The sequence below is a fragment of the Cinclus cinclus genome, chromosome 19 (assembly GCF_963662255.1).
Source record: "Cinclus cinclus chromosome 19, bCinCin1.1, whole genome shotgun sequence".
NCBI lineage: Eukaryota > Metazoa > Chordata > Aves > Passeriformes > Cinclidae > Cinclus > Cinclus cinclus.
The window spans coordinates 5440456-5464945 of record NC_085064.1 but is presented as its reverse complement, the minus strand read 5'-3'; the positions used below and the strand labels follow the sequence as shown (position 1 = coordinate 5464945).

The 24490-nt window shown below is 55.8% G+C and overlaps 1 protein-coding gene across 1 annotated transcript; it reads left to right on the top strand.

Moving 5' to 3' along the window:
* The first annotated feature begins 1934 nt into the window (after positions 1-1934).
* On the top strand, positions 1935-22623 carry PRRX2 (paired related homeobox 2). Its single transcript, XM_062505787.1, has 4 exons — positions 1935-2178; positions 21386-21570; positions 21745-21923; positions 22488-22623. Exons 1-4 carry the CDS (start codon positions 1935-1937, stop codon positions 22621-22623), a joined length of 744 nt encoding a protein of 247 aa, XP_062361771.1.
* The last annotated feature ends 1867 nt before the right edge of the window (positions 22624-24490 follow it).

The following is a 24490-nucleotide window of genomic DNA, read 5'->3' as shown; positions in this document are numbered from 1 at the left end:
CTGTCCCGGGCCCCCAGCAGCCCTGACCAGCCCAGTGCCCAGTGCTGATGGATCACTGTCAGGGCTGATCCTCGAGCAGTTTTTCCTGGACACAGGGTCACCCCTGTCCTGGGAAGGGTCCGTCCCTGCAGTCATGGTGGAAAAAAGCAGGATCAAGCAGGTACCTGGACAAGGAAGGGTGGCACGAACCTGTGCTGGGTCCCCTAGAGCCTGGTGGTCCCAGGGGCGATGCAGCCATGCCCTCCCTGGAGAGCACGGAGCAGCCAGGAGGGCTGGTGGCAATTTATTTGTGTTCTAAAATACACAGAATGTATAACTGCGTGATCAGCACGGGGGAGCAGGGGACGTGTCCGGCTGGGTGCTGGGCAGGGCCAAAACTCCCGTTTGGGAGCATCCCGCAGGGAAGCAGGAGCAGAGCAGTGTGACACCAGCCCGTGATTTACACAGCCGAGGGGACAGAACCAGACACCAGAGCTGACTCGCAAACCGCCCCTAGGGCCAGCAAATTGGACCGACAGAACCAATAAACGGACAACATCCCCCTCCCAAAAAAAAAAAAAAAGGAAAAAAAAATAGAGGGGGAAGAGTGAGGTTGGACTGGCTTGTTTGCACACTGGAGGAGCCCCCTGCAGAGCTGGAGGGAGCCAAAATCTGCCTTCAGCTACACCCCTTGCAAGCTGGAGAGCTCTGGGAAGCTGCTTCCCCATCAGGAAGATCAGATTTGGCAGCACTGGCTGGTTTAAAAATCTGCACGCCTCCGACTTGAAGGGGAAGGGAGCGCAAGAAAAGCTTTCGACAAATGTTAGAATAACTCAGCCAGGGGTTTGCCTCCCTCGGCCGTGCTGGAGCAGGGATGTTTATGAGCTCAGAGCCGGCCGATCTCGCTTGGAGGTTTCGCGTGGAACTCTCCGGAATCCTGTCCCTGTGTCCCCGCAGCAGAGGGGCAGGAGAGCGGCTGGAATCGAGGGGAAGGAATAATTGCTTAACCTCTTCGATTTCTGCTCATCGCCCCGAGCCCAGCCCTCTCCGGACACCAGCAACCAGCCCCGGGCTCTGCCCCCGTCCCTCCCTCCCACCGCCTCCTCCCTGCATATCTCTTGTTTATGTGCGCATATACATACAAATATATATAATTTTAAAGAGGAAAAACTCCTTTTTCCCGGTGGCTGGTTTTCATTAGGGAGGTTTCTTTCTAACCCCAAGGGAAGCAGCCTATGAGTTTTTAACTGTGGTGCAGGACGTAATTATCTCATTAAGGCGAGAGAGCCAGGCTTTTCCCAGGAGAGCTGACCTTGCTCCGGGGTTGATGGGGACCGGAGGAGGGGGGTGGTTGGAGGTGGAGGGGGGCCGTGTCCCCCGCTAACCTGCGGGTCACCTCTCCCTCCAGCCCCTCTCCCAGCCCACCCCATCCCTCCCCACGGAGCGCAGCCACTTACACTTGTTGATAGAAGCACTTAAAACAGGGCCGGGGGGTGTGGTGTGGATGGGATAACGGGGGGGAGAGAAGGAGGGGGGGAAGCGGGTCTCCCCCCCTCTGTGCCCCCCTTTCCCCGGCTCGGCTGCCGGCGGGGCTCGGTCCCAGGCAGGGGGGGCAGGTCGCAGGGCCGGGGGGGCGAGGGGCCGCCCCGCTCGGCTCAGAGCAGGGGCGTTTGTTTGAACAGCTCCAGAGCAAAGAGCAGGGGAAGAAAGTTTGGGCTGGGAGCGTGGTTTTTTTCCCCAGACGTCAGCACAAGGCGGAACAGGGGCTGGGGACGGAGCCGGACTCAGGGCAGCCGTGACTTTTTTTTTTTCCCTATTTAAAAGAAAATATAATTATTTTAATTTTTTCTCCTTTTTTTTTTTTTTTTTGGGGGGGGGGGGTGGGTGGGGAAGGGGAAGGGGGCCGGGAAGCGGCCCGGCACCTCGGGGTGGGCTGCGGGCTGGGGGTGGGAGCCATGGACTCGGCGCCAGCCTTTGCCATGGACAAGCCGTTCGCCCCCGGCGCCGTGCGCGGCCCGGAGCCGCCCGAAAACGCTCAAAGCCGGAAAAACTTCAGCGTGAGCCACCTCCTCGACCTGGAGGAGGTGGCGGCCGGTATGAACGGGACACCCGCGGCCGGTCCCCCGCCCGCCGGTAGCGGCAAGGCCATCCCGGAGCCGTCGGGAGGCAGCAGCGGCAGCGAGGCAGCGCCCCAGGACGGTGAGTCCCGCCGGGATGGGCCGGGATGGGCTACCCGGGGATGGGGCAGCTTTGGGGATGGGCGAGCACCCCGGACAAAGGGGGTCGGTGTCCCCCCGCGACGGGATGGGGGGACCGGGTGGAGGCGAGGGGGGATCCCCATCGGGGCGAGCTGAGAGGATGCCGACCCCCCCCCCTACGGTTTTGGCAGAGGGACCCCGCACCCGGGACAGAGAGCACAGGGACCCCGCGCCGGCCGCCTCCTCGCCGGCACCGGAGGTGTCGGGTCCGGGACGTTCCCGGGAAATCGGTCCGTGCGGGGCTGCGCCGCCTGCGGGGTCCCCATTTCCCCGGGGCTCCCGGTCTCGGTTTCCGGGCGCGGGGAGCGGGGCCGGCCTGGCGGAGCCGTGGGGACCGGGACCAGCGGGTCCCGTCCCGGTGGCCGCAGCTGCGCGTGTCCGGCATCAGCTGGGACAGAACCGGGGCTGGGAGAGGAGAACGGGACCGGCCCGGGACGCGGCTTCATGGCGCTCGGTCCTGGCCGGAGGCGCGTTTTTAACGGGACAGTCCCGCTCGCATCTCTCCCTCCGCGCCGCTCCGCCGGTCCCGCGCATCCCCGCTCCGGTCCCGGGGCAGGGTGAGAAGGTTTCGCCCCATTCTTGGGGCAAAGCCACAGTGCAGGGGCAGCCCAGAGCTCCCAGACCCCTCGGAGCCAGGTGTCCCCGCGGGACACAGAGGTGACAGAGCGTGGGGTGGGTGTGCCTCCCCGAGGGGTGGCATTCCCCAAAACTGTCTCCCGGCTGGGCTGTGCTACCCCAGGCTTGTTTTCTACAGCCCTGGGCGCTGACAGCCCTGCCGAGGGTCTGACCCGCGTCTGGCCAGGGTGCACAGCCCACCCGGGAATCTGTGCTGCTGAAGGGGACTCAGTCCTTTCAATCCCCCCCGGGTGCTCTCTCTGTCCTCTCCCGTGGCTCCTCCACTGCGTGCTGGTCTGTCTCCAAACAATTCATTCCCTGCACAACCTCCTTCCTTCATGGAGCAGCCCCACTGAGCCCCCACCTCTGCCTGTGCTGCTGAGGGCTGGCTGAGGCTGGGTGCTGCTTTTTGGGGTGGTATCTGGTATTTTCAGTGTTATTTTCCACCCTCCCTCCCTTTCCCTTGGGTTTTGTTTGTACTTTCGGCAGTGGCTTTGGGGCTGTGGGGAGGGTTTCTCCTGCCTGTGGGTCTGTAGGGGAACAGTATTCCATGTGGGATCGGCGCAGCTTTTGGGAACCCAGCCCGCAGCAGTCCCACAGGGCTGTTTGCAGAACAGCAGAGAAACTACTGCCCTGCTGGGCTCCTAATGCACCCAAATAACTAAGTGTGGACCCAGGGTGGTGCAAAAAACAGAGCAAGAGGCTGCATGATCATCACAAGCCTGTTCTTCACCTCAAAAGCCCATTGCTCCCGGGGCAGGGGCTCTGGGATTTGGTCTGCAGATCCCAGCACTGCTGGCCCATGTGAGATATTTCCCATTAGCACCTGTTCTGGCAAGTTTGCGTGGATGGAGACACCATCAGCATCTGGAATGCTCTGACAAGCTAACCAGCAGTTGAAGCATTTCTGATGTTGAAAAATACATGGGAGTTGAGAGCAGTGGGCAAGAAGAGAACAAGGAAACAGAGACAAGAACCTGTGTGCACGCAAAGCTGGACCTTTGAGACCCTTACCTGCTGCCACTGCCTTAACTGGGATGCAATTTCCTAAATTGAGACGGGGAGACTCAAAATACCAGGCAAATATCCTGCCTTTGTGAGCATCAGCCTTTTGCTCTAGATCTGTGATGCTTTCGGCATTGGCGCGATGACAGCAGAGGAACTTTTACTGGTAACCTTATCTTTTATTGGCATCCTGAAATAAAACAGCCCCTCAGTGTTTTCTCTCATCTTCCTCTTTACCATCGTGGGTTTTTTCTGCCGGATGCAGGTTTGGAGCCCTGCAGTTGGTGGCAGTGAGTTTGTTATGAGCACAAGTGGACGCAGTGCCCCAGCACCTCTCTTCAGGATATGGCTCTGAGCTCCAGCCAGGAGCCATCGGGGTCATTGTGCTGGTGGGTTGGAGGAAGAGCAGCCCTGAACCTGCTGTGAAGCTGCTGGTACCCCTGCACCAGGCAGGGCTCACTGTGGGCTGGGGGGCTGCATTGGCAGAGCTGGCACCAGGATGATTTAGACAGCCCCAGGCTGTGCCCAGCAGGCTGAGACCCTGACAAAACCCCCTTTCCCAGGGAAGCAGCAGTGAGAGATTTCCATTCTGGAGGTTGGCACAGCCAGAGAATCTCGGGGCAGGGGTTTATTCTCTGCAGAAGGGGATTCAACCCTCAGGGCACCCCACAGCCCTGCCTGCTGGAGAGGGTGGCTGGGGGCAGCCCCATGGCTGGGGCCCTTGGCACACCTCTCCTCCAGGAGTCCCTTGCAGGCTAGCACATACCTTCCTGCTGGCACTTTTGAGGCTTTTGAGGACCAAAGCCATGCCCAACTCACTCTCCAGCCAAGGGGCTGCTCAGCCCCTGCCTTGGCCACAGCCCCAAACTGGCCCTGAGTGTCCCCAGCACATCCTCCTGGGGTGGTGAATACAAATATCTGTGTAACACATTGCTCTCATGACACCCAAAAATCAGAAATCCCACAAGCCTGGCAAGAGCAAGGAAAAGTCAACAGGGTGGTGAGAGCTCATTCACATCCTCATCTTCATCTTCCTTCTCCCCTGGAGTGGTGCAACAGCCTCCCATAGAAAACCTTCGGCACAACTTCTGAGGTCTTGAAAGCTTGTTCACCTCCTTTCATTAGACTAACAAATAATGTGTAACGCGAAACATCTGTTAACAACAGCCCTTAATGTTCTCAAGATGATAAAGCAGGAGGGTAATTTTAGCCAGCAAGCCTTGACTGATGGCTTTTCAAACAATGAACTTACTTTTGGTGCGGCTTGGGGATGGGAGAGGGAGTCGTGCACTGGCTCTGGCAGCCGCTTTGGGGCTGAAAACTCGGAAAGAGTCACTTTTGTCGCAGCTGAGCTGTGGCCCTTCCAAGGGGATTTTTTTTTGGCATGGGGCAGGTGTGAATTGACCATTTATTTGGCTACAGCCACTGGCGTGGTGGTCCCTGGACATCCCATTTTCAGAACAGTGCCTGGAGCCTCTTCCTCGTCCCTTGGGACACTGACCTGTTTTGTGAGGATGTTGAGCACAGCAGTGATGAAGGAGAGGAGAAAAGCAGCAGCACCCAAAGGGGCAGAGAGGATTAAGATTTTGTTACAACAAATTGGTTTTAATTATGTAAACCACAGTAGCTGAAAAGGGAGAAGTGAGGCAGGGAGGGACAAGGACCTGGTATCAGAGGGTAAAAGGGACTTGGTCCTGGAGTTAAAGTGGTGGCTGATTGCCCCAGGTAGCCCCAGACTCCTCCTGGGGTTTGGACACTTTCTTTGAGGCAGAGCCATCCCAGCTGATGTTCCTGTGGTGTCCCAGTCCAGGGACTGTGCTGGTCCTGGCTCACAGGACAAAGTTTAGCTGTGCTGTTCTGCCTTCCCAAAAAAATACCTGTCCCCATCAGACTTGGGCACAGCTCAGGGACACCTTGACCTCTCCGGCTGCGCTGGCTGGAGGCAGCTCCGTGACACCATGGCTGGGATGTGCCTTTGGGGATCTGCCTTCCCTGGGACATCTGTGCATGTAAATGGCTTGGCCACAATTAAGCCCAGTGCCATTAACTCATGGCTGATCCCCTGTGCCAGGCACAGTGAGATTGGGCCATGGGCACAGGGACCCAGCTGAGGCCCCCCTGCCCTGCAACCCCAGACCCATCAGACCTCTCTCTTCAGCACCCATCTGCTTTTTACAGCCTCAAAGCTGCTGGCATCCTCCAGGCTGCTCTGCTGGGAAGCTTTCCATGGATTCTTGATGCCTTACCAGGGACCTTGACACAGCCCCTGTGGAGGTGAAGAGGCTTTGAGAATTATCTGATAGATGTGGCTCAGCTCTCCAAGGAGAGGCTTTTGCTCCCTAAAGGAGGGGTCCCTGCTGCTCAGGGTGGTACCTCCATGCTTACCATGGCATGTGGGATGAGGTTGGGGTGCACTGGAGTGGGGCAGCAGTGTTTACAGCTCACCCATCATCCCTCACTGCTCCCCAAAACAGCACCAGCTGAGGGTGCACTGCAGATCTGCAGGGCACAGTGGGGACAGTCCCTGTTGGCAGAGCTGGGAACGGTGGCATCTGAAGCAGAGGGGGAGGCGAATCCTCTCTGTCCTTGTAAGGCCAGCCCAGCTGGGTGGGTGGCACCAGGACAGGAGCCATCCTTGCTCTCAGTGACCAGACATCACCCAGCCTGCCTGGGGACACCTCCTGTCTGGAGGGCTCTGAGGGCTGCAGACCTTAGCACAAGGGGTTTTCCCCCATCCACCCTTGGGGCTGCTGAGCAGGATGGTCCCAAGGGGAGAGGACTGTGTTTGTCCAGTGCCTGATGCTGGCAGGTCCCCAGTACAGCATCCATCAGCAATTAGTCAGTAAGCACCACTTAATTCATGTCAGAGTTCCCCACCCCAGCCACCTCCCAGCCCTCCACATTTGTCTGTGCTTGGTGACAAGCAAGGATGGATGCGTGGATGTGTGGATGGATGGATGGATGGATGGATGGATGGATGGATGGATGGATGGATGGATGGAAGGATGGATGGATGGATGGATGGATGGATGGATGGATGGATGGATGGATGGATGGATGGATGGAAGGAAGGATGGATGGATGGATGGATGGATGGATGGATGGATGGATGGATGGATGGATGGAAGGAAGGATGGAAGGAAGGATGGAAGGATGGATGGGGAGCCTGACAGGTCCCAGCTCACCCAGCAGGTTTCCAGCCACTCACGGGGAGCCCAGCATATCCCAGCAAGGAAGAAAGGGGCTGTGGGGAGAGACCCATCTTGTATCCCCCAGGCTGATGGAGGGGACAGGGGACAGCCCCAACCTGCAGCCAGGCTTCCCCCTCCCTAACTGGGGACCACCTCCACTGTGGTTCCTATCCTGTCTCTGCCACAGACCGCTGTCCTGTGCGTGGTCCCCTGCTCTGGACCAGAGGAAACTCGTTCCTCAGGTCTCATCTACCCCAGAACTGCTGTGGGGTGAGAGTGCTGCTTCCCCGTGGCACAGTCAGGATAAAGGGCTGAATTAGGTCACCACCCTGCAGAACCAGCCAGAGCAGCACAAATCACTGTCAGGCACAGGGAGGAATGGGGATCACAGCTGGAAGAGACCCCAGGTCTCATGGAGCTTCTGGCATGGGATTCATCCTGGTGCCACCTCTCTGTGCCACACACTCACCATCCCACTCCTCCCCCAGGTGACATCCACTCACCCCCCTGCTCCTCCCGTGGTGACACTGGGTCACCATCCTGCTCCTCCCCGTGCCCTGGGCTGCTGTCACCCTCTTACTGACTGGTACCACCAGGGCTCTGATTTGGGGAAAATTTTCCCCCAGATGAACTGAACACCCCCACCTGGGCTCCAGTTCCCCCTGCCCCAGCTCGGGGAGCTCTGGGCCAGAGCAGGGGCCCCAGGAAGTTGCCCTGCCCACGCTGAGCCCTCCCCAGGGCACAGGGAAAACACATACCAGCACGTTCCTGCAGCACTTGCAGGGCTCTGCGGGGTCCCCACACGTGCTCACTTCTGTGCTGGGAGAACTGCTGCCAGAGGGTAAAGGGAAAAAAAAAAAACAGACTCAGGGCCTGGGGAGATGGGAACCCTCTGGCTGGGGGAGCCCAGGAGCTGGAGCAGCCTTGGCTAGGCTTGGAGGTCAGGAAAATCACTTTTCTCCCGACTTCTCATTGCTGGGATTTTTCTCTGCTCAGCACCCCCAGTGAGCTGGGTTTTGGCAGGCACTGCTGTGGGGGATGCTCCTTATGAAAACCACTTTCCAGCAGGGAGAATCAAGGCATGACAGCGTCCAGAGGGGACACAGTGGCAGGGTCCTGCATGTTGTGGGGACACAAGGCTTTGCCTCACTTCCCTGGGAGCCCTGGCAGTGCCCGCTGATTTGGTTTAGTCCCCAGCAGCACCCCCTGACACAGCCATGCCCAGCCCAGGAGGGTGCTGGGGTGCAGGGACACCTTGCCTGTCCCCCCCCCCAGGCTGTTATGTCTCACTCGACCAGGAACAGCTCAGTGCAAGACTATTTCCCCTCTCATTTTGGGCTGTTATTTCAGGGAATGGGGCTGATTCACAGGAAAAATATGAAATTTTGACTCTGTGCAGCCAAGATGGGTGAATTTCAACGAATCAGCATTTTAAGAGAGCCTGGGCGTGTGTCTGTAGCTGGGAGGCTGATGAAATGATTTGGGGCTTTGAGGCTGCCTCGTTAGAAGCCTTCCTCTCTCCCAGGGAGTGGGGCTAATCACCCCTTCACCCAAGGCTGATTTCCTCCAGCCACGGGGATTTATTTCCCCAGAGCTGAAAAAATATTGAGCTGAAGGGATGAGGTTTGAAGCAGGATGGAACCCGGGTGCTTTGGGATGCACAGAGGGTTGGTGTCCCCACACTGGCGTCTCATCCCCTCTCCGCAGCATGAGCAGAAGCTGGAAGGAATTTTCCTTCCAGGATGGGATCCCTGAGCCGGGGAACTGGGTCAGAGCATCCTTTAAAATGCTGGGGCAGTGGGTTATGGCTGGGCTGAGCTGGGACTGAGCAAGGATTTAGACCAGGGTTAACGCAGATCAGGTTTTTCCTGGCTGGAAAAAGCAACTGGGAACAGAGTGGAAGTGTGGTGGGCAGAGGCAGCCACCCTCTCTGCCTGGTCTTGGCCATGCCCAGAAGGTCAGGGAGGATGGGAACAGCAAAGCTTTTGGGGAGAAAAGCCTGATTTGGGATTTCAAAGCGGTTTTCCGGTGCCTGTTCAGGACTGCCTCAAAACTGCCAAACTGTTTTTTACTGGGCAGCCCTAAACTTCCGAGAATTAACACAAAAATTCCTACACTCGCCCTTGAGGCATTCCCGATGTTTGCCTTTGCCCGAGGGACACATGACCGCGGGCGATGTTTTCCAGCCTTCCCACGGCGAAAATGCCCCCTGTCCACGCTCAGCATCCCTGACCAGATACTTCCCTGCCCTGTGGTGCCCCTGGGAGAAGCAGTCCCAGCGCTCGGGTCTGCTGGGGCATCGCTGGCACGGGGAGCGCGGTGCCCGCCTGCGGGGCAGCTCCTCACCGCCGGCACCTCCGGCTGCGGCTCCTCGGTCGGGGAATTGCGGGGTAAATGGGATGCTGATGTTGCAGGAACTGGGGGAAATTGCTCCAGCCTGTGGGGGAGTAAACCATCCTGGGGACATTAGGGGGACAGGCGGGGTCCCCTTTGCCACCTCGTCCCTTGCAGCTCCACCCGTGCGCGGTGCGGGTGCAAACGGCGGCTTGGAGGGTGCTAATTGAGCAGGAGAGATAATAAGGCTGCGGTGCTGCTCTTTTTTCCGGGTCTGGGGGGAAAACAGCCCCTGGGAGGCTGGGCAGGGCTGGGGGGACAGTTCAGGTCCCGGGGGATGCCGGGCGGGCTTGGAGCCTTCAGAGAGAGGCAGCGCCAGCCGCCGGCCCCCTCCCCTTCCCTCCTCATCCCCCTTTGAGTGCTTATAATAAAGCAGCTTTTCAGCTGCGGCTGCAGTGATAGATCAGGAAGAATTGTATGAGTCTATTAAAGTCTGTGTGTCTCTGAATGGAGACTGTGGCTAAGCCAGGCGCCAGGCTCGCGCATTGAACCAGATGTGGAGAGGCGCCATCCTTTCCAGCCACTGAATCCGAGAGGCTGCAGGCTTCACACGCAAGGAAACTGGAGTGCACATGGCAGGGGAGCCGGGGGAGCGGCGGGGAGCACATGGCAGCGGGGTGCTGGGGAGGGGGCACAGCCCGGTGCTCCCCGCAGGCACCGCAGCCGAGCCGGGGGCAGCGCTGGGACTGGGGGGTTCAGCTGCCCGAGCCACCCCAGGCTGGGGATGGCACCCCGAGTCGTGGAGGGCGTTGACAGAGGGGTTGTGTTGAGTCTTGGGCTGTTCAGGGCGCTGCAGCGTGTGTTTGGAGGGGCTGCTTTGCATCTCAAGATGTACAGGGGGTCGGCATTGTACCAGGTCATGCAGGGCATTGCTGAGGTGGGGTGGGGATTGTGCTGCACGCCAAGGTGTACAGGGCAATGCAAGGTGTGTGTGGCGGGGTTACACAGCACCCCAAGCCGTACAAGGACAATGCAGGGGGAGGCATGTGGCACTGAGCCATTCAGGGGAATTGTGCTGTACCCCAGATCCTGCAGGGCATTGCTGAGTGGTGGGGGGGGAGGTTGTATTGCGCCCCAGAATGCACAGGACACTGCCAGGGCTGTCAGGGATGACTTGGGGGTAGCAGTAGCAGTGATGGTGCAGGGGAGCACTTGGAGGACCCCAGACACAGCACTGGGGTGCAAGGAGCCTGGTCTAGCAGCAGGACAGCTGAGGAGGGCACAGGATGGGTCATGGGCAGCTCCTGTCCCCAAAGCCACTGTGCTCCAGAGAGAAGACAAAAATGGAAGGACAGAAGGAAGGCAGGAAAGAAAGATGCCATGCGGCTGGGGACAGCTGTGGCTGGCAGCTCCAGGGGCTGTTCAACCCATGGATCCCATGTTCCCAGTAAAGGTGTGAAGCAGAGTCTGTGCAGGGGACACAGGTGACATGGGGATGGCCACTGCAAGGCTGTGCTGGGCTGGGCTTGTGCTGGGGCAGCTGCCATGCTCCTTCCTCACCAATTTCACTTTCTCATATGGGCTGGCCACATGGCTGTAATTTGGGGGTTGTAAATACCCCAGGGGAATTTTTAAATTAAAAAAAAAAACTGTTTTCATTTAAATTAAAAGACACTCGAGCAGTTCTATTAGTATTAGAGGTTTATAAAACTTAAAACAAATGTTGAAACTAAACTACCAGGCAACGTCCACTTTGGGAAGCCCTCTGCATGTTTGGCATGACCCAGTTACTCATTGGACGGTAAGTTTTAATTTTGTGTGAGAGTGTCAGGGTGCCCAGTGTGACAGGAGGGTGCTTGGTCTCCCCAGGGACCTGGAGGGGATGAAGGCTTGGAGTGATGGGGGTGAGTGTCTCAGCTCTGCTGACTTTTGTAGAAGCAGGACCCTGATGTTCCTGTCTCCATCCTGTCATCCCCTGGTGTCCTTTCCATGGCTGGCACCTGCCCCCAGCAACCTGACTGTGATCCTGTCCCCACTGCCCCCACCATCCCTGCCATGCATGGTTGTGCTTTAACCTGGAAACAGTTAACCAGGCTGGGTTTAAAAAAAAAAAGATACGAGCCACTTATTAAAATGAATGTTTTACAATAAATTTGGCGAGAGGCCACCGACCTCAAATGAGAACCAGACTGGAGGACAGTGATGCTGCTTGCTGGCAGGGGCTCCCGGGACGTCTGTGAGTGCAGGCGCCCATGAGGGTCCTCCTTGGGAGCAGGGCTCTAATGGGGTCCCAGTGGGGCTCACACACATCCCACACCCTGGCCAGACACGCTGGTGTCACACTTGGTGGCCGTGGAATGGGCTCTCAGCAGGTGCTGGTGCTCACTGATCAGATGGGTGCTCAGTGATTTGCTGGCCTGGGTGTGAAAATCACCCTTTTGGCCTCAAAAATGAAAAGGGGCTTGGGGCAGTGGCAGAGGGCAGCAGAAGAGGAACATCATGTCCCCTTGTCCCTGCCTGCCTCTTCCCTGCCTTGGCAACGACCCTGATGCAGTGGGGTCTCTGCTTTAACCTCGTGGGGCTGGTGTTGGGTTTCAGTGCCAGATGCCACTGGGGCTGGCTTGCTTGGGCTTTTGCCTATTAAATTTCAAAAAACCACTTTTTTGGGGGGGCGGGGGCTGGGATGGAGAGGAAGGCTGGGATCACCATGCCAGGGGTCCCTGGCTGGGAGCCAGCCCTCCACACAACGTTCCTGCTATGCAGCCCCGGCTGATTCAGTTCTATTTTTCAAACACTGAGCAAAAGTCCCAGTGAGCTCTCAACACCGTGAAGGCCTGAGGCACCCCCATCCCGTTCCCAGCCCCCAGGAAAACTCACTTTGCAGTTAAATCCAGGATTCTGGTGGTGCTTTGCAAGCACAGGTGAGTGCTACTCCTGGGCCAGTCTTGTTAATGTTAATTAATTACACATCTGTGCCCTGCTGGAAAACCAGGTAACCTATTATATCAGGTGGGCTGCATGTGAGCGATGTTGGTACCTCTGTGGCTGCATCATGGATGAACCAAATGGCGCCTAAAAGGTCTGCAGGTTGGGAAGGGAAGCAGCATCTGCTGTGGTCAGCTCTGATGTAGGGCAGCAGGGTCTGTGCTGGCATTGCCCATCATGTCCCGCCTTCCCACTCTCCAGTGGCTGTGGGGAGCCACCATGGCTGTTCCCTCTGCCCAGACCCCTCACTGCGGTGCCTGGGGCTGACCCAAATCCCACCATTTTGGCCACAGGGTCTGGGCTGGCTGTTTCCTTGAGCCGCAGAGGTCCATTCCCATGTCTCTTGAGTCACAACGGTGTTGCCACTAGCCACACTCCACTGTTTTAATGAGCTGGCAAAGCGGGGAGGCCGCATCCCCAAGGGGCACCTGGGGACTGCATCCTCAGGAGCATCCCAGGGTGCTGCAGAGGTATGAGGTGCAGAACAGGCCAACCACTGCTCTCACCCCACCCCAAGAAGATCTCCTGGCTGGGAGATGAAAGCAAACCCTGCAGTGAATGTCTCCTTGCCAGGAAGGCTCCTGGCTGGTGGTGGCTGGGGGAGAGCCAGCGCCTTTTGTTGGTCCCTGGGCCTCCACCATGGGGGTTGGCAAATTCACAGGAGAACAAAATGAAAATTCCTGCTCTCCCGTTGGCTGGTGCTGCTTGGAACTTGGCTTGGATCAGTCAAACCCACCACGCTGTCTTTTCCCGAGGCACTTGGCTGTGCTGGGAGGGCTTCAGCTCCTGCTACCCCCAGCCCTGCAGCCACAAACATTCGCCTGAGGAGCCCTTTGGTCTGACACAGCCTCTCAGAGTGTCCCTGCATGAAGCCAGGAGCACTCATCCCGGCCTCTGTCCTGTCTCCCCCTCTCCCTCTTTGCCATTTTCAGGGGACATCCAGACACTGTGGATGAGGTTCTGGAGGCTCAGCCCCAACTAAGAAAAGAGAGACCCCAGATGGGTGTGAACCCTTTGAATTGCATGTTCCCCTGCCATGAGCAAGGAAGATGCCAGACCCCACCAGATCCTGACCTCTCAAAGCTACTGTACCCAGCAAATCCGTGCAGACAGTGGATTTTCCCAGGAGCCTTTCCTCCTCACAGTACCATTCTTTGAGGGGCAAATTGGGTACTCCTTGTGGAGCATCCCCCCAGCTTTGCCCCAGCTCAGCTCCTCCGCAGCTCCATCCCCATGGAGCTCTGACACAATGGAGGCAGTGGTGGCTCTGGAGCCGGGACAGCCCATTGTGTCGGTCTGCAGCCACAGCCTCCTGTGAACACACGGGATGCTCCCGGCAGCTCCCGAAAGCCCCGTGCCAGGCTGGGGTCACCCTGTGCTGGCACAGCCCCGGGAGGGAACATTTCCCTTGCAGCCCACCGAGCCCAGGGGATGCGCTCGGCGCTCTGGGTCCGGGCTGGCTGCCCTGGGCCGGTGCCACCGTCGGCGGGTGCAGCCAGGCAGTCTGAGCCCCACGGCCCCACAATGGCCCTGGCTCCAGCTCCTGGGGTGCAGGAGTCAGGCGAGTGGGAAAGCACAGCCAGAGTCCTCGGCGAGTCCCGTGCTGGGCGCCAGCGCTGTCGCAGCTTTCGAGGCTGTTCCTGGAGCAGTCGTGTCAGGGGGTGCTGATGGTGCCAGGCTCTGTGGTCTGGATCTTCACACAGGGTTGGGGCTGGGGCCAGGATGCTGTGCTGTATCCTGAGCCAGCGAGCCCGGCAGCAGGATGTGTCCCTGTCACCTTCTACAAACGTCTGTCCCCAGGCACTTCACACTCCAGGTAAAAGGTGGGTGATGGCACCATGTCTCCCAGATCCCTGGCAGAGTGGACAGGAATTTCTTGTGCTGCTCAGCCTACTCCCCTTATTCCCACCAGAGCTTTGTGGCCTAAGATGTTCCCCAGCCCCTTCCTGAGGCTTGACAGCGTCCCACCAACCCTGCCTCCTCCTTCAGGGAATGTGGCTGCAATTAATTCATTAAATGCTTCCGCTGACGCGGGAGCTGGCTGTGCCAGAACACCATTCCTGGGGCCTGGCCTCAGCTGGGTGAGTGCTGAGCTGGGCTGTGCAGTAGCCTCTGGCATGGTGGGAAGTGCTGGGAATGTTCAGGGACTCCTGAGCACATCAGAGCCTCAGGGCTTGTCTGCAGCCCTGTGGATTTCACCAGCTTTCTACTTTCAGGGCATCCTCTCTAAATCATAGCACAAGACTTGGCTGACTGGTTCCTCACCTGGCATCTCCAGCATCTGCTTCCCTTCTTCTTTCTTTTCATTATCTTCCTCTTTCCTCACTGTGACTTCCTGATCTTCTCCCTCTTGTGTACCTGGGCAGCACAGTTCCCCTTGCTCCAGAGCCAACTGGAGAGCCAGCTCTGGATCCACTCACGGCTCTCAGCAGTGAATTTGGTGGCTAATTCTGGGCTGGAACCATCCCTAAGGGCAGCAGTGTCTCCTGACAGTGGGATCTTCCTTTCTGCATTCTTTCTGTTCCCAGTGTCCATCTAAAGCATCATGTTCCCAGTGCACTTGCTGCACTAATAATGAGCTAAAGAAAGGCTTCGGTGCCACCACTGGGTTACCAGTGCAGGCTGGACATGTCCCCACTGGAATGCAGGGGTGCTGCTGGCTCAGCCAGGACCTTCCTGGTTTATTCTGGATTTCAGCTGGACTTGCTGTGATGGGTGCTTAGACACCACACACCATCCAGGGGTGCAAGGGGAAAACCTCCTGGGCTCTGGGGTGAAGGATGTGCATGCAGCATCCCTGGGGCTGCAGCACTGCTGGGCAGGATCTTCCCAAAAATTGTGTGTCTGTGTGGCTGGGGGTAGCAGACTGTGGTGCTGGGTGGTTTCTGGCTGGTGCAGAGGCAGCTCTATAACCATAAAACAGGCTGCTGCTGCCTGTCAGTGAGCACAGGCTAAGGCCCCCCCGAGACAGCTTTGGCCTCTTTCTTGGTCCAGGCTTTTGCTGCTCCTTTTTAACAGAGACACTTTTCCCCCAGCAAAACTGGCAGCCTGTAAAAACGTGTCAGCGTTTCAGTTTTTTCACAATTAATGAGGTGAAACATCCTCGGAAACATTTCGCTGTAATGTTTCTCCAGTAGCTGGGACTTGCCCCTCTCTTAAATTTTTCATGTACACCACTTGAGCTGAGAAAGTTTCCTTCGGACTCAGCACATTTGGACCCCCCCAGCTTCAACCTGCCCCCAGAGCCTTCAGCATTCCCAGGGTCTTTGTGAGGCTGGAGCTGGGTTGGAGGGGGGACAGGGAGCAGCAGTGGATTGGGATGAGGAGGTGAGAGTCTTCTCCCAGCAGTGGGAGCCTTCGGAGGGGCTGATCATCCTTGTTCCTCAGGGATATCCTGTCCCCCATGTCCATGGTTGTTCCCAGGGTGGGTTTGGACCTCACAGCATCGTGCCAAGTAAAGCTGGGGCTGGCATCCTGTGGGCAGGGGTTGGCAGCCCCAAAGCCTTCTGCCCTGGGTACTGAGGTGGAACAGTGCAGAAAATGGGAGTTCCACTGATAAGGTTTTGCCCCCAAGCTGGTGCTGTGTTGATCCTGGGCTCGTGGGTGGGTGCAGGAAAGGCACCACACCTGGGTGACTCAGCATGTGTGGAGGGGCAGGTTCCTGGCTGCTTCTCAGCCCCCCAGGCTTTCCAAGATGATTTGGAGACATTAAAGACCCATCGTGGACTCATCTTCTACCATCCCTACTGCAACAGACCCTGTCCTTCCTGTGCCCATGAGCAGGGACAAGTGCCCAGCTTCCCTTTGGCCTGTGGAGCATCCTTCCTGCTATTCCTCCTCTCTGCAAAGACCCACTATGGGCCAGTAAACCTCCCTGGGCTCCCAGGCTGTTCCCAACTGCATCCCAAGGCAGGGTGGTGTTGGAAGTGGCTGCTGGAAAGAGGGGTCATCTGCGCTTAGCAGCTCATGCACCCCCAAATCACACCTTGGTTTTGGGTGTCTCAGCTGAAGGTTGTGGAATAAAAAGGAGCTGGAGTGGGCACACACCATGGAGGGCCAATTCCCAAACCCCAGAATTTTGCTCCAGCTCGCTGCAGTCCAAGGGAAAACGCTTCCTCCCCATCGCATGATTTAGAGGAACAAGTTAAACAATTGCACATGAAACTTTGGCAGACGTCATCGCCGGAGCTCTCCTCGCTTCCCCCCGAGTGTATAAAGGGATGAAGGGAGTGCACATGTTTACCGAGAGAGACCATGGGAGAAACGAAAGACATTGTTTTTCCAAAGGATTTCTTGGCTGTAAAAGACCTCCACCACCCTGCGGCTTCCCTGATGAAGGCCCAGCGTTAATTTGTTAAATCCACATCAAGTGCCCAGAGAACCCGTTGTTTATTTTTGCTAATTCAGCTGGCCGAGATCAAATTGGGGTTTTATTTGTTAAGGATAAACCTTAATTAATAAAAGCTATTTATTTGGCTAGAGCTGGCCTCAGCCTGAGGGTCAGATACGCCATGATCATTATTTCAAGTAAAACAAACCCAAAATGTCTCTCAACAGTTTGAAAAACGTAGAAACTTAGAGGGCTGAATTTATTTGTCTTAGGAAGAATTTACAGCTAATTCCCTCCAGGCTATTTCAACCCTTAAATTATACCCAAGAAGAAAAAAAGAGGAAAAAATGCCATTCCAGGCGTAGTAGGGAAGTAAATGGTACAGCAGATTTGATCATTTTGGCTGGGGGGGGGGGGGGGTGTGAAACATTTAAATCTTAAAGGGTCTTTGGCAAACTGCTCGCAAATAAATGGAATGTGTGAAATAATTTAATGACAGAAAACTGTTCAGGGCCGTGGGGGCTGCAGTGCAATGGAAAATGAAACACGTTGGAGGAGATGTAGCCTGGGCTTTTTGCGTGAGAGAGTTGAACTTGCTGCCTTCTGACCTGAAAAATGGGGGTATTTGCACCCCGAAGCCAAGTGGTAAAGTTGGACTCAGGAAAACTTGTTCCAGGATGTGGTGGTACTCATAGGGAGAGGAGTTTGCAGCATCACCTGGGGAAGAGACAGGCTGGCAGTTGGCTGAAGTGACCATCTGGGGTGGCAGGGATGGTGCTGGGTGAGCACCATGCTCTAGATGAGCATTTTGCAAATAAACCCCCCAAACTGAGTGTTCAGAGGGGAGACTAAGTGTGACTGGCTATAAAGCACATCCCAGAAGGCCACCCCAAGAGAGGGTCCCTGCCCATGTTTCTGGGGCTCAGGAGAGTGAGCTGCTGGGATTGTCAGTGCTGGTTGATCTGGACTGCAGCTGCTCTGACGCCATTTACTGTGCACTGATGGAGCTTGTAAGTCAAAACCAAACCTTGGTGGAAATCGAGTGAAAATTGCCTCTTTACAGTGCTCAACAGCAGCTGTGGCAGGCTGGGGACCCTGCCAGTGTAAGGGCCCCTCCTTGGCAAGCCCAGCACCAAGGCTGAGAACCACCGAGTCCTTCCTATGGAAAACTAATGGAAGCACAGAGGGAAGAGGCAAGGTCAGAGAAGGGGGCTTGGTTTGTGCCCAGCTGAACCAGCACAGCTGTGACCAGGGGGTGGTGTTGCCTTTGCAAATTGGGACCTGTTGCTCCCAAGTTCTCAGAGTGGCACAGTCCAGGCTAGCCAGCATTGATGTTCCCACAGGGAGTAGGGTTTTGGGGTGACTCCCAGCACCCCGTGGCATCTGTAGGGCACAGCGCTGCTCCCAGGCTGTCTGCAGCTCTCGGGCAGCGCTGCCTGAGGCAGGACAGCCCAGAGAGAAGGCTGGTGGTTACCCAGGCCACATCCAACACCCCAAAACTCATCCACATCACGGGTGAAAAGTTTCCCATCTTTCCTAACGCTCTAGGACAATTCAAGGCCTTTTTTTGTGATGCATGTTGGGCCCATCCTGCTCCGTGCAAAGCCCCTGCACCTCCCTCTCCCCATCCTCCCCCGCATGTCATCTTTCGTTATTCAGTAATGTTATCCCCCCTGTTTTCCCTCTTTCCCTGCATTTCTTTTCCTTTCAGCGGAAACGGTAATCAGTGGAAGATAAATACAGGGAAGGTGGCTGGGGGCTCAGGAGCCCCTCCGACCTCAGGGCTGGCCAACCAAACTGGTCCCTCCAGCCCAAATGAACCCCCAAATTATATCTAACAAAGGCGAGGGTTTGGCTTTTTCTGTGAACTCCTCAAGCACTGCTTTGGGACAGAACAATGATGGTGGGAAGCTGGTTTTAACTTCATGCAATTACAAATTCATATTCCTGAAAGCCCAATTGGACTAGGGAACTGGTTTCCAATTCCTCCATCAAGGTGTCAACAGTTCTGGTTAAATCCAAGTCCTGCTGAGGGTAGTGAGAGGACAGGGAATCTTCAGGGGACCCAGCTCATCCCATTCCCACTCCTTTTCTGATGCCACAAAGGACTTAGCCATGCTCATTTTTGAAAAGCTGATTTGGGGTTGTTAAAGCATCTCTAATAGAGGAGATCCAGCCTGACTGTACCTTGCAAACCTGTCAGACACTGACTGCCAGCAATGAGAGTGGCATTTGTCTGGTCCCACAACCCTGCAATGCCTGAGCTAAAGAGGAAAAGACGATGCATTACCAAGGCTCGTCTCCATGCAGAGCAGAGGATCCAGGCAGGATTCTATGTGTGGAGCTGCCTCCCTGCCATATAGAGATGGCCTGGAAAAGGTGTGGAAGGTCCTTCCATTAAAAGCAGCAATAGGGATTAAACAGAATGCCCCAAAGTCAGCATGGCCCAGTGTTTGCAGGTCTCCAAAAACCCAGGAACCGCTTGTGTTCGGATACATCCTGATCCAACTCTGATCTTAAACCTCCATCCCATCATGACTGCCAGCCCCATATGGGAAGCACTCAGCACCATTTGTCTCCTGTGGCTGTTTAGCTCTTCCTTCTGTAGGTTTGGGGAGATAAAGACCAGCTAGAAATGTGGCCAGATCCTACAGAACTGGATTGAGAATTGATTTTTAAAAACTTTCCTCCCCTTCCTTTCTTTCAGGCAAATTAGAGTGGGCGAGAGAAATCATCACTATGGAAAAATCCTATAGCCGGGTTTAAATTGAGATGAAGCCAGAGGGGGTTTATAAATTTTATTTATACATTTCCCAGGGTTCTGTTGAAATCATTGCCAGTTTGGTGAGGGGCAGTGGGTGCCCTTGTGACTAGACCTTTTGAACTAAATCCTGATCTCCCATTTCCCCAAAAGCCCTGTGGCATGGTCATAAACCCACAAGAAAACCTCTCACCCTGTTACATCCTGTAGCTCTTTCCCAGCCTAATGGTTCCCATTTCAGTCCCAAGCTCCCAGAAAACTCAGGGACGACCATGGCTGGACTTCATGTATTTTAATCCAGCGGCTCATTAGCTCGCTGAAGGAAAACAGGACCAAAAAAGGAGTTTAACTAAAAGGGGCAACTGGAAAGCAGAGACTGGCAGAACATTTGAAGCTGCAGGAATGAGTGCTGCAGGGAATTCTGAGAATTTTACTTGTGAGCCTTTAAACACGATTGGTGGCGAAGGGCAGCCCGTGGTTTCCTGGCTGGGGAAAGGGTCTCAAACCCACACATATTTCAGGCACTGTCCATTGTGTCTTCACCCAACTATGAAGGCTGTGCCCAGAATACAAGATCACAGATTGCTGATGGTCAGCCAAGGCCAAGTTGCTCCTCCAGCACAATAAAATACCCAGAGAAATGCCAGTGGCTACAGAGAGCCTTGGGAGAATGGTATAGTTGGGCACATAGGGGTCCTAGGGACTGATGAAGAACTTACTGTTGGGCATTTAATGGCTTGAATTATTCAGAGTTAAGGTGCAAGGAGGTTTTTCTGGCCTTAAAGGTCTTAGAAGTTTCCTCCTGCTCAACAGCTTGATGGTGTCTTGAAACAGCAGAGTTAATATCCCTTCCAGTAGATTTTGTTTGTTGCTCTAGCATTATCTGAAAATGCTGCACTTATTAAATAAGTATCATGATTAATATTATTAGCAAGTATTTAATTTATGAGCATACTCAGGGAGTGGTGAGTTCTGCCACCCTGGCCTCTGCAGTGATATAGAGCAGAAAGCCTCAACATGCCCCTGCCATGAATCAGAATGTCATAAAATTATTAACATTTCAAATAATTCCAAAATGCTTTCCCACCAGTAGGTACAGATTGGATCCAGATGCTTTATTAATGGAAAGAATCATTAACCAGTACATCCACAAGGGAGAACGACAGCAAGTCGTGCTCCCCACGAAGCCTTTGCAGGCAGCTGACTGGGTGTCTCGGAAAAAGGCTTCATAAACTTGCCCAAACCTTATGATATTAGTGACAAAGAGGAGATTAATCTCAGCCTGGCTGACAGCCCAAGATCAATACTGAGAAACCAAGCTACACCCTCAGCTTCATGTTTCCATGAGCCAGCAAAGCCAGAAATAAACACTGCGGAGGCTGAGCCCTGCAAGAGGCAGTGCCGCTCGTTCTGAGCTCTGAAGATCAGGGTTGGAAGAGCAGATGCTTGGCTGCAGTCCTGTGTCACCTTGGGGACATGCCACAGCTGGGGCCTCGGGGGGTGCTGGAGGTGGGAGCTGAGACACATCTTGGTGTTTTGGGGCTGAATTTTCATCACCATTCATTAAAGTTTGACTTAAAGTCTTACAAAGAGCTGAGCCCCAGTTTGGATCAAGTGCAACCCCAGAATACACTGAGACTGGTATTAAAAATCAGGTCCACATGATTTTAGCCAGATGTGAAACCACCACAGGCCTTGGTAAATTTTGGGGTTAACCTTAAGCTCCAGCAGGTCCCAAAGCAGATTTTGATTCTCATGGATATCACAGGGTTGCACACATGCAGCTCCCCAAAGTCCCAGGTGCCTGGAGGGAGCATGGCTGGCACAGAGCAGGACACTGCAGAGCTCCAGGAGGGCTTGAGCTTGGCTGGGTCATGGGGTCTCGCACGGGTCTGGCTCTCATGTGGCTTCTGTTCTTTCCTCACAGGCGAGAGCCTGAGCCCAAGCTGTGGGGCAGCCAAGAGGAAGAAGAAGCAGAGGAGGAACCGCACCACCTTCAACAGCAGCCAGCTGCAGGCTCTGGAGAGGGTCTTTGAGAGGACACACTACCCGGATGCCTTTGTGCGGGAGGAGCTGGCCAGAAGGGTCAACCTCAGCGAGGCCAGAGTCCAGGTGAGCACAGGTTTGTGTGGGAGAAAACAACACCCTCCGCCTTGCCCCCAGGCAGGAGCAGGGACTGTCCCCTCCCCTGTTTCATCCTGCACATCACCGTGACCCATAGCACAGATGCTTGGCACGTCCCTGCTCACACTGGGTCCCCACTGACCACCTTTCCCCCCATCACAGGTATGGTTTCAGAACCGGAGGGCCAAGTTCCGCCGTAATGAGAGGGCGATGCTGGCCAACAGATCGGCATCACTGCTCAAATCCTACAGCCAAGAAGCAGCCATTGAGCAACCCATGGCACCACGACCCACTGCACTGACCCCGGAGTATCTCTCTTGGACCAGCACCTCCCCATACAGGTAGGTGGAGGCTCTGGAGGAGCTGGGGAGAAGGTGGCCATGGGGCAGGGCTGCCTGGAGACCACTCCACTGCCACAGGAACGCGGCCCTGTGCCACTGCTGGGGATTTGGGAAGCTTTATGAGGCCGAAAGGAGCTCGTCTGACTTGGCTTTGGGAACCATTTCAACTCTGCCTGAGCATCCACTGCCCAACGCTGAGCAGGCTTCCCTGTCTCCTTGAATTTTGGGGCTGGACCAGGCGCCCTGGTCCTCGCAAGGGATTTTCTTGGCCTCATGCTGACCCTCTCCACATCCTGGCCCAGGAGGTGGCATGGGTCCCTTCTGGTTCCCAGCTGTTCATGTTCAGCCATCACATCCAAAAGCACAAAGCAGGGCCTTCTGGTGCATAGTTTGAGGGGTTCCCACATCCATCCAAGCACATAAAAAGGTGAAACCTTGGCTGTTCTTGTGAGAGATCTCTAAGAGGGAACAGCCCACCTGGCCTGGGAAGCCAGCAGGACCACAAAGGGCATGGGGACTTCTCCATGGGCCATTGCCTCATTCCTCCCTGCTCCCTCCCCGCAGCACTGTGCCCTCCTACAGCTCCAGCGGGACTGCAACGCCCACCCAAGGGGTGAACATGGCCAACAGCATCGCCAGCCTGCGCCTCAAAGCCAAAGAGTTCAGCCTCCATCAGAACCAGGTGCCGACTGTGAACTGAGCAGGGCAAAACCCATCCCATGGCCTTCTCCAGGACACAGCATGGAGCTCCTGTGCCGGTCCAGGACAAATCTGCTGCCTGTCCAGCACACATGCCACTCATCCAATGTCTCAGCATCTTCTCTCCTCTTCCCTTCCCTTCTGAAGGTAGAGTCAGTCCCAGGCCGAAGTGGCACATAATTATAGCCACATATGGAGCGAACTCGGTTAGAAACTTGCTTTTCCGCACACCCTTATAATAACGGCTATATATACACACATACCCCCCACACGCTCTTTGAGGACAAACAGACTTGCCAAGGGAACAAGAATTTGCTTCCAAACATGGAAGGATCTTGGACCATTGGATTTGACCAATTTGGGTATCTTGCCCAGAGAGCCAAAGAGTTATTGGGTCTTCTCCTCCCGCAGGGACAGTGTGGGAGGATCACGAGCCCCCCTTTCCACCAGGCTGTGACTTGCGGCGCTCAACTCTGTGTGCCAGAGCTGATCCATGTCTTCGTTTCTTTGAGCAACCCCAGCCACAGTGTGGGGTTTGGGACTTCCCAAAGTTTGGGACTTCGGGAAGCTGATGGCTCACCCATGCAATGGCCAGTTTCGGCCAGCCCTCTGCACTGCGCTGCCTGCATTTAGGAGCTGCCTATGCTGATGGCATCAGGCTTTGTCCCTTCCCAGAGGGGCAAGCAGAGCTTCAGCATCTCAACAGACTCTTCTGGAGCCTGTGAGCTCTCCTGTGAGCTGGGGATGCATCACCAATCTCCGAGCAGGCACCGCTGCCCTGCCTCGGAGGATTTGCCAACAATTCTGCAAGGCCCCAGGTCATTGAACAGTCCCAGGGAACGAGAAAATTAGAAAAAGCTGTTGGGTTTCAGCTGAGTAGGCGGCTCCCAGCACTTCGTGCCAACGAAGGCTTCGCCTTCCGGAGGCACAGCCTCCCCGTCGGCAGCTCCGCAGATGTGCTCGGGGGTCTGGGGCCGGCAACTCCATGGGGGGAGGCTTTTTTGGTTTTGCAGAAAGGAAATGGTTTCCCCCTCATCCCACCCTGCTGCGCAGCCTAATGAGGTTCCAAGGTGGGATGTGCAGGGGGATGGACATGGGGTGGGCAACCTGGCCCTAATCCATGGGACTGAGCTGCAGAGAGATGCAGCCTCCATGTTCCCCTGCCAGTTCCACAGCCAGAGTGGTGGAGGTGTGGTGTTCCTGTGGACAAAGCCCACTGGAAACCAGATCATTCTTTCCTCGACCACTGGAAAGAGCCACCAGCCAAGCAAGGGGACATCACCAGCTCAGAGGGGTGGCCTGGACAGAGAAGACACCATCCCTAATTCCCTAGAAGGGGTTGGTTTGGGAACTGCAGCAATAGATCTGAGGACAAATAGAGAATTGCTAAGGTGCCTCCTCCAGGTAAACATCATCTGGTGGCACCGAGACTGAAAGTGCCACAGCTACAAAGTGCCCACCTGAGTCCCCACAGCTCCCAGGAGCATCCTCTCCCATTCCCACTGGGGCTCTCACTGCAGCTGCGTGTGGGACCCAGTGGCTGTGACACCAGGCAATGCCAGCATGGGGGGACTCGCCCAGCACCCAGAGCTGGAGACCTGATGGGAGAACAATCTCCTCTGACTGGGGGTGAACCAGCCCCTCCTCCATCCTGCCTCCAGCCCCTGCCTTCTCTGCTCTACAGTGCAGCCCCCAGTTGGGAACAGCTACCTTCTCCTCAAGCTTGGCAGGCAGGGAGAGGGCACAGCCTGACACTGTCCACCTCATCCAGGGAACAGTGTCATCCTAAATACCCACTCTCTGCCCCATCCATTTTTCCAGGGCTGGTATCCTTCCCATTTGTCATGCCAGAAGAGGAAGCTCCCCAC

What these genes read in the sequence shown, in the direction of transcription:
- PRRX2 (XM_062505787.1), top strand. Translation starts at nt 1,935, where the DNA reads ATGGACTCGGCGCCAGCCTTTGCCATGGACAAGCCGTTCGCCCCCGGC. An exon ending in CGAGGCAGCGCCCCAGGACG is followed by an intron (nt 2,179 to 21,385) that starts GTGAGTCCCGCC and finishes CTTTCCTCACAG; the next exon opens with GCGAGAGCCTGAGCCCAAGC. An exon ending in TCAGCGAGGCCAGAGTCCAG is followed by an intron (nt 21,571 to 21,744) that starts GTGAGCACAGGT and finishes CCCCCATCACAG; the next exon opens with GTATGGTTTCAGAACCGGAG.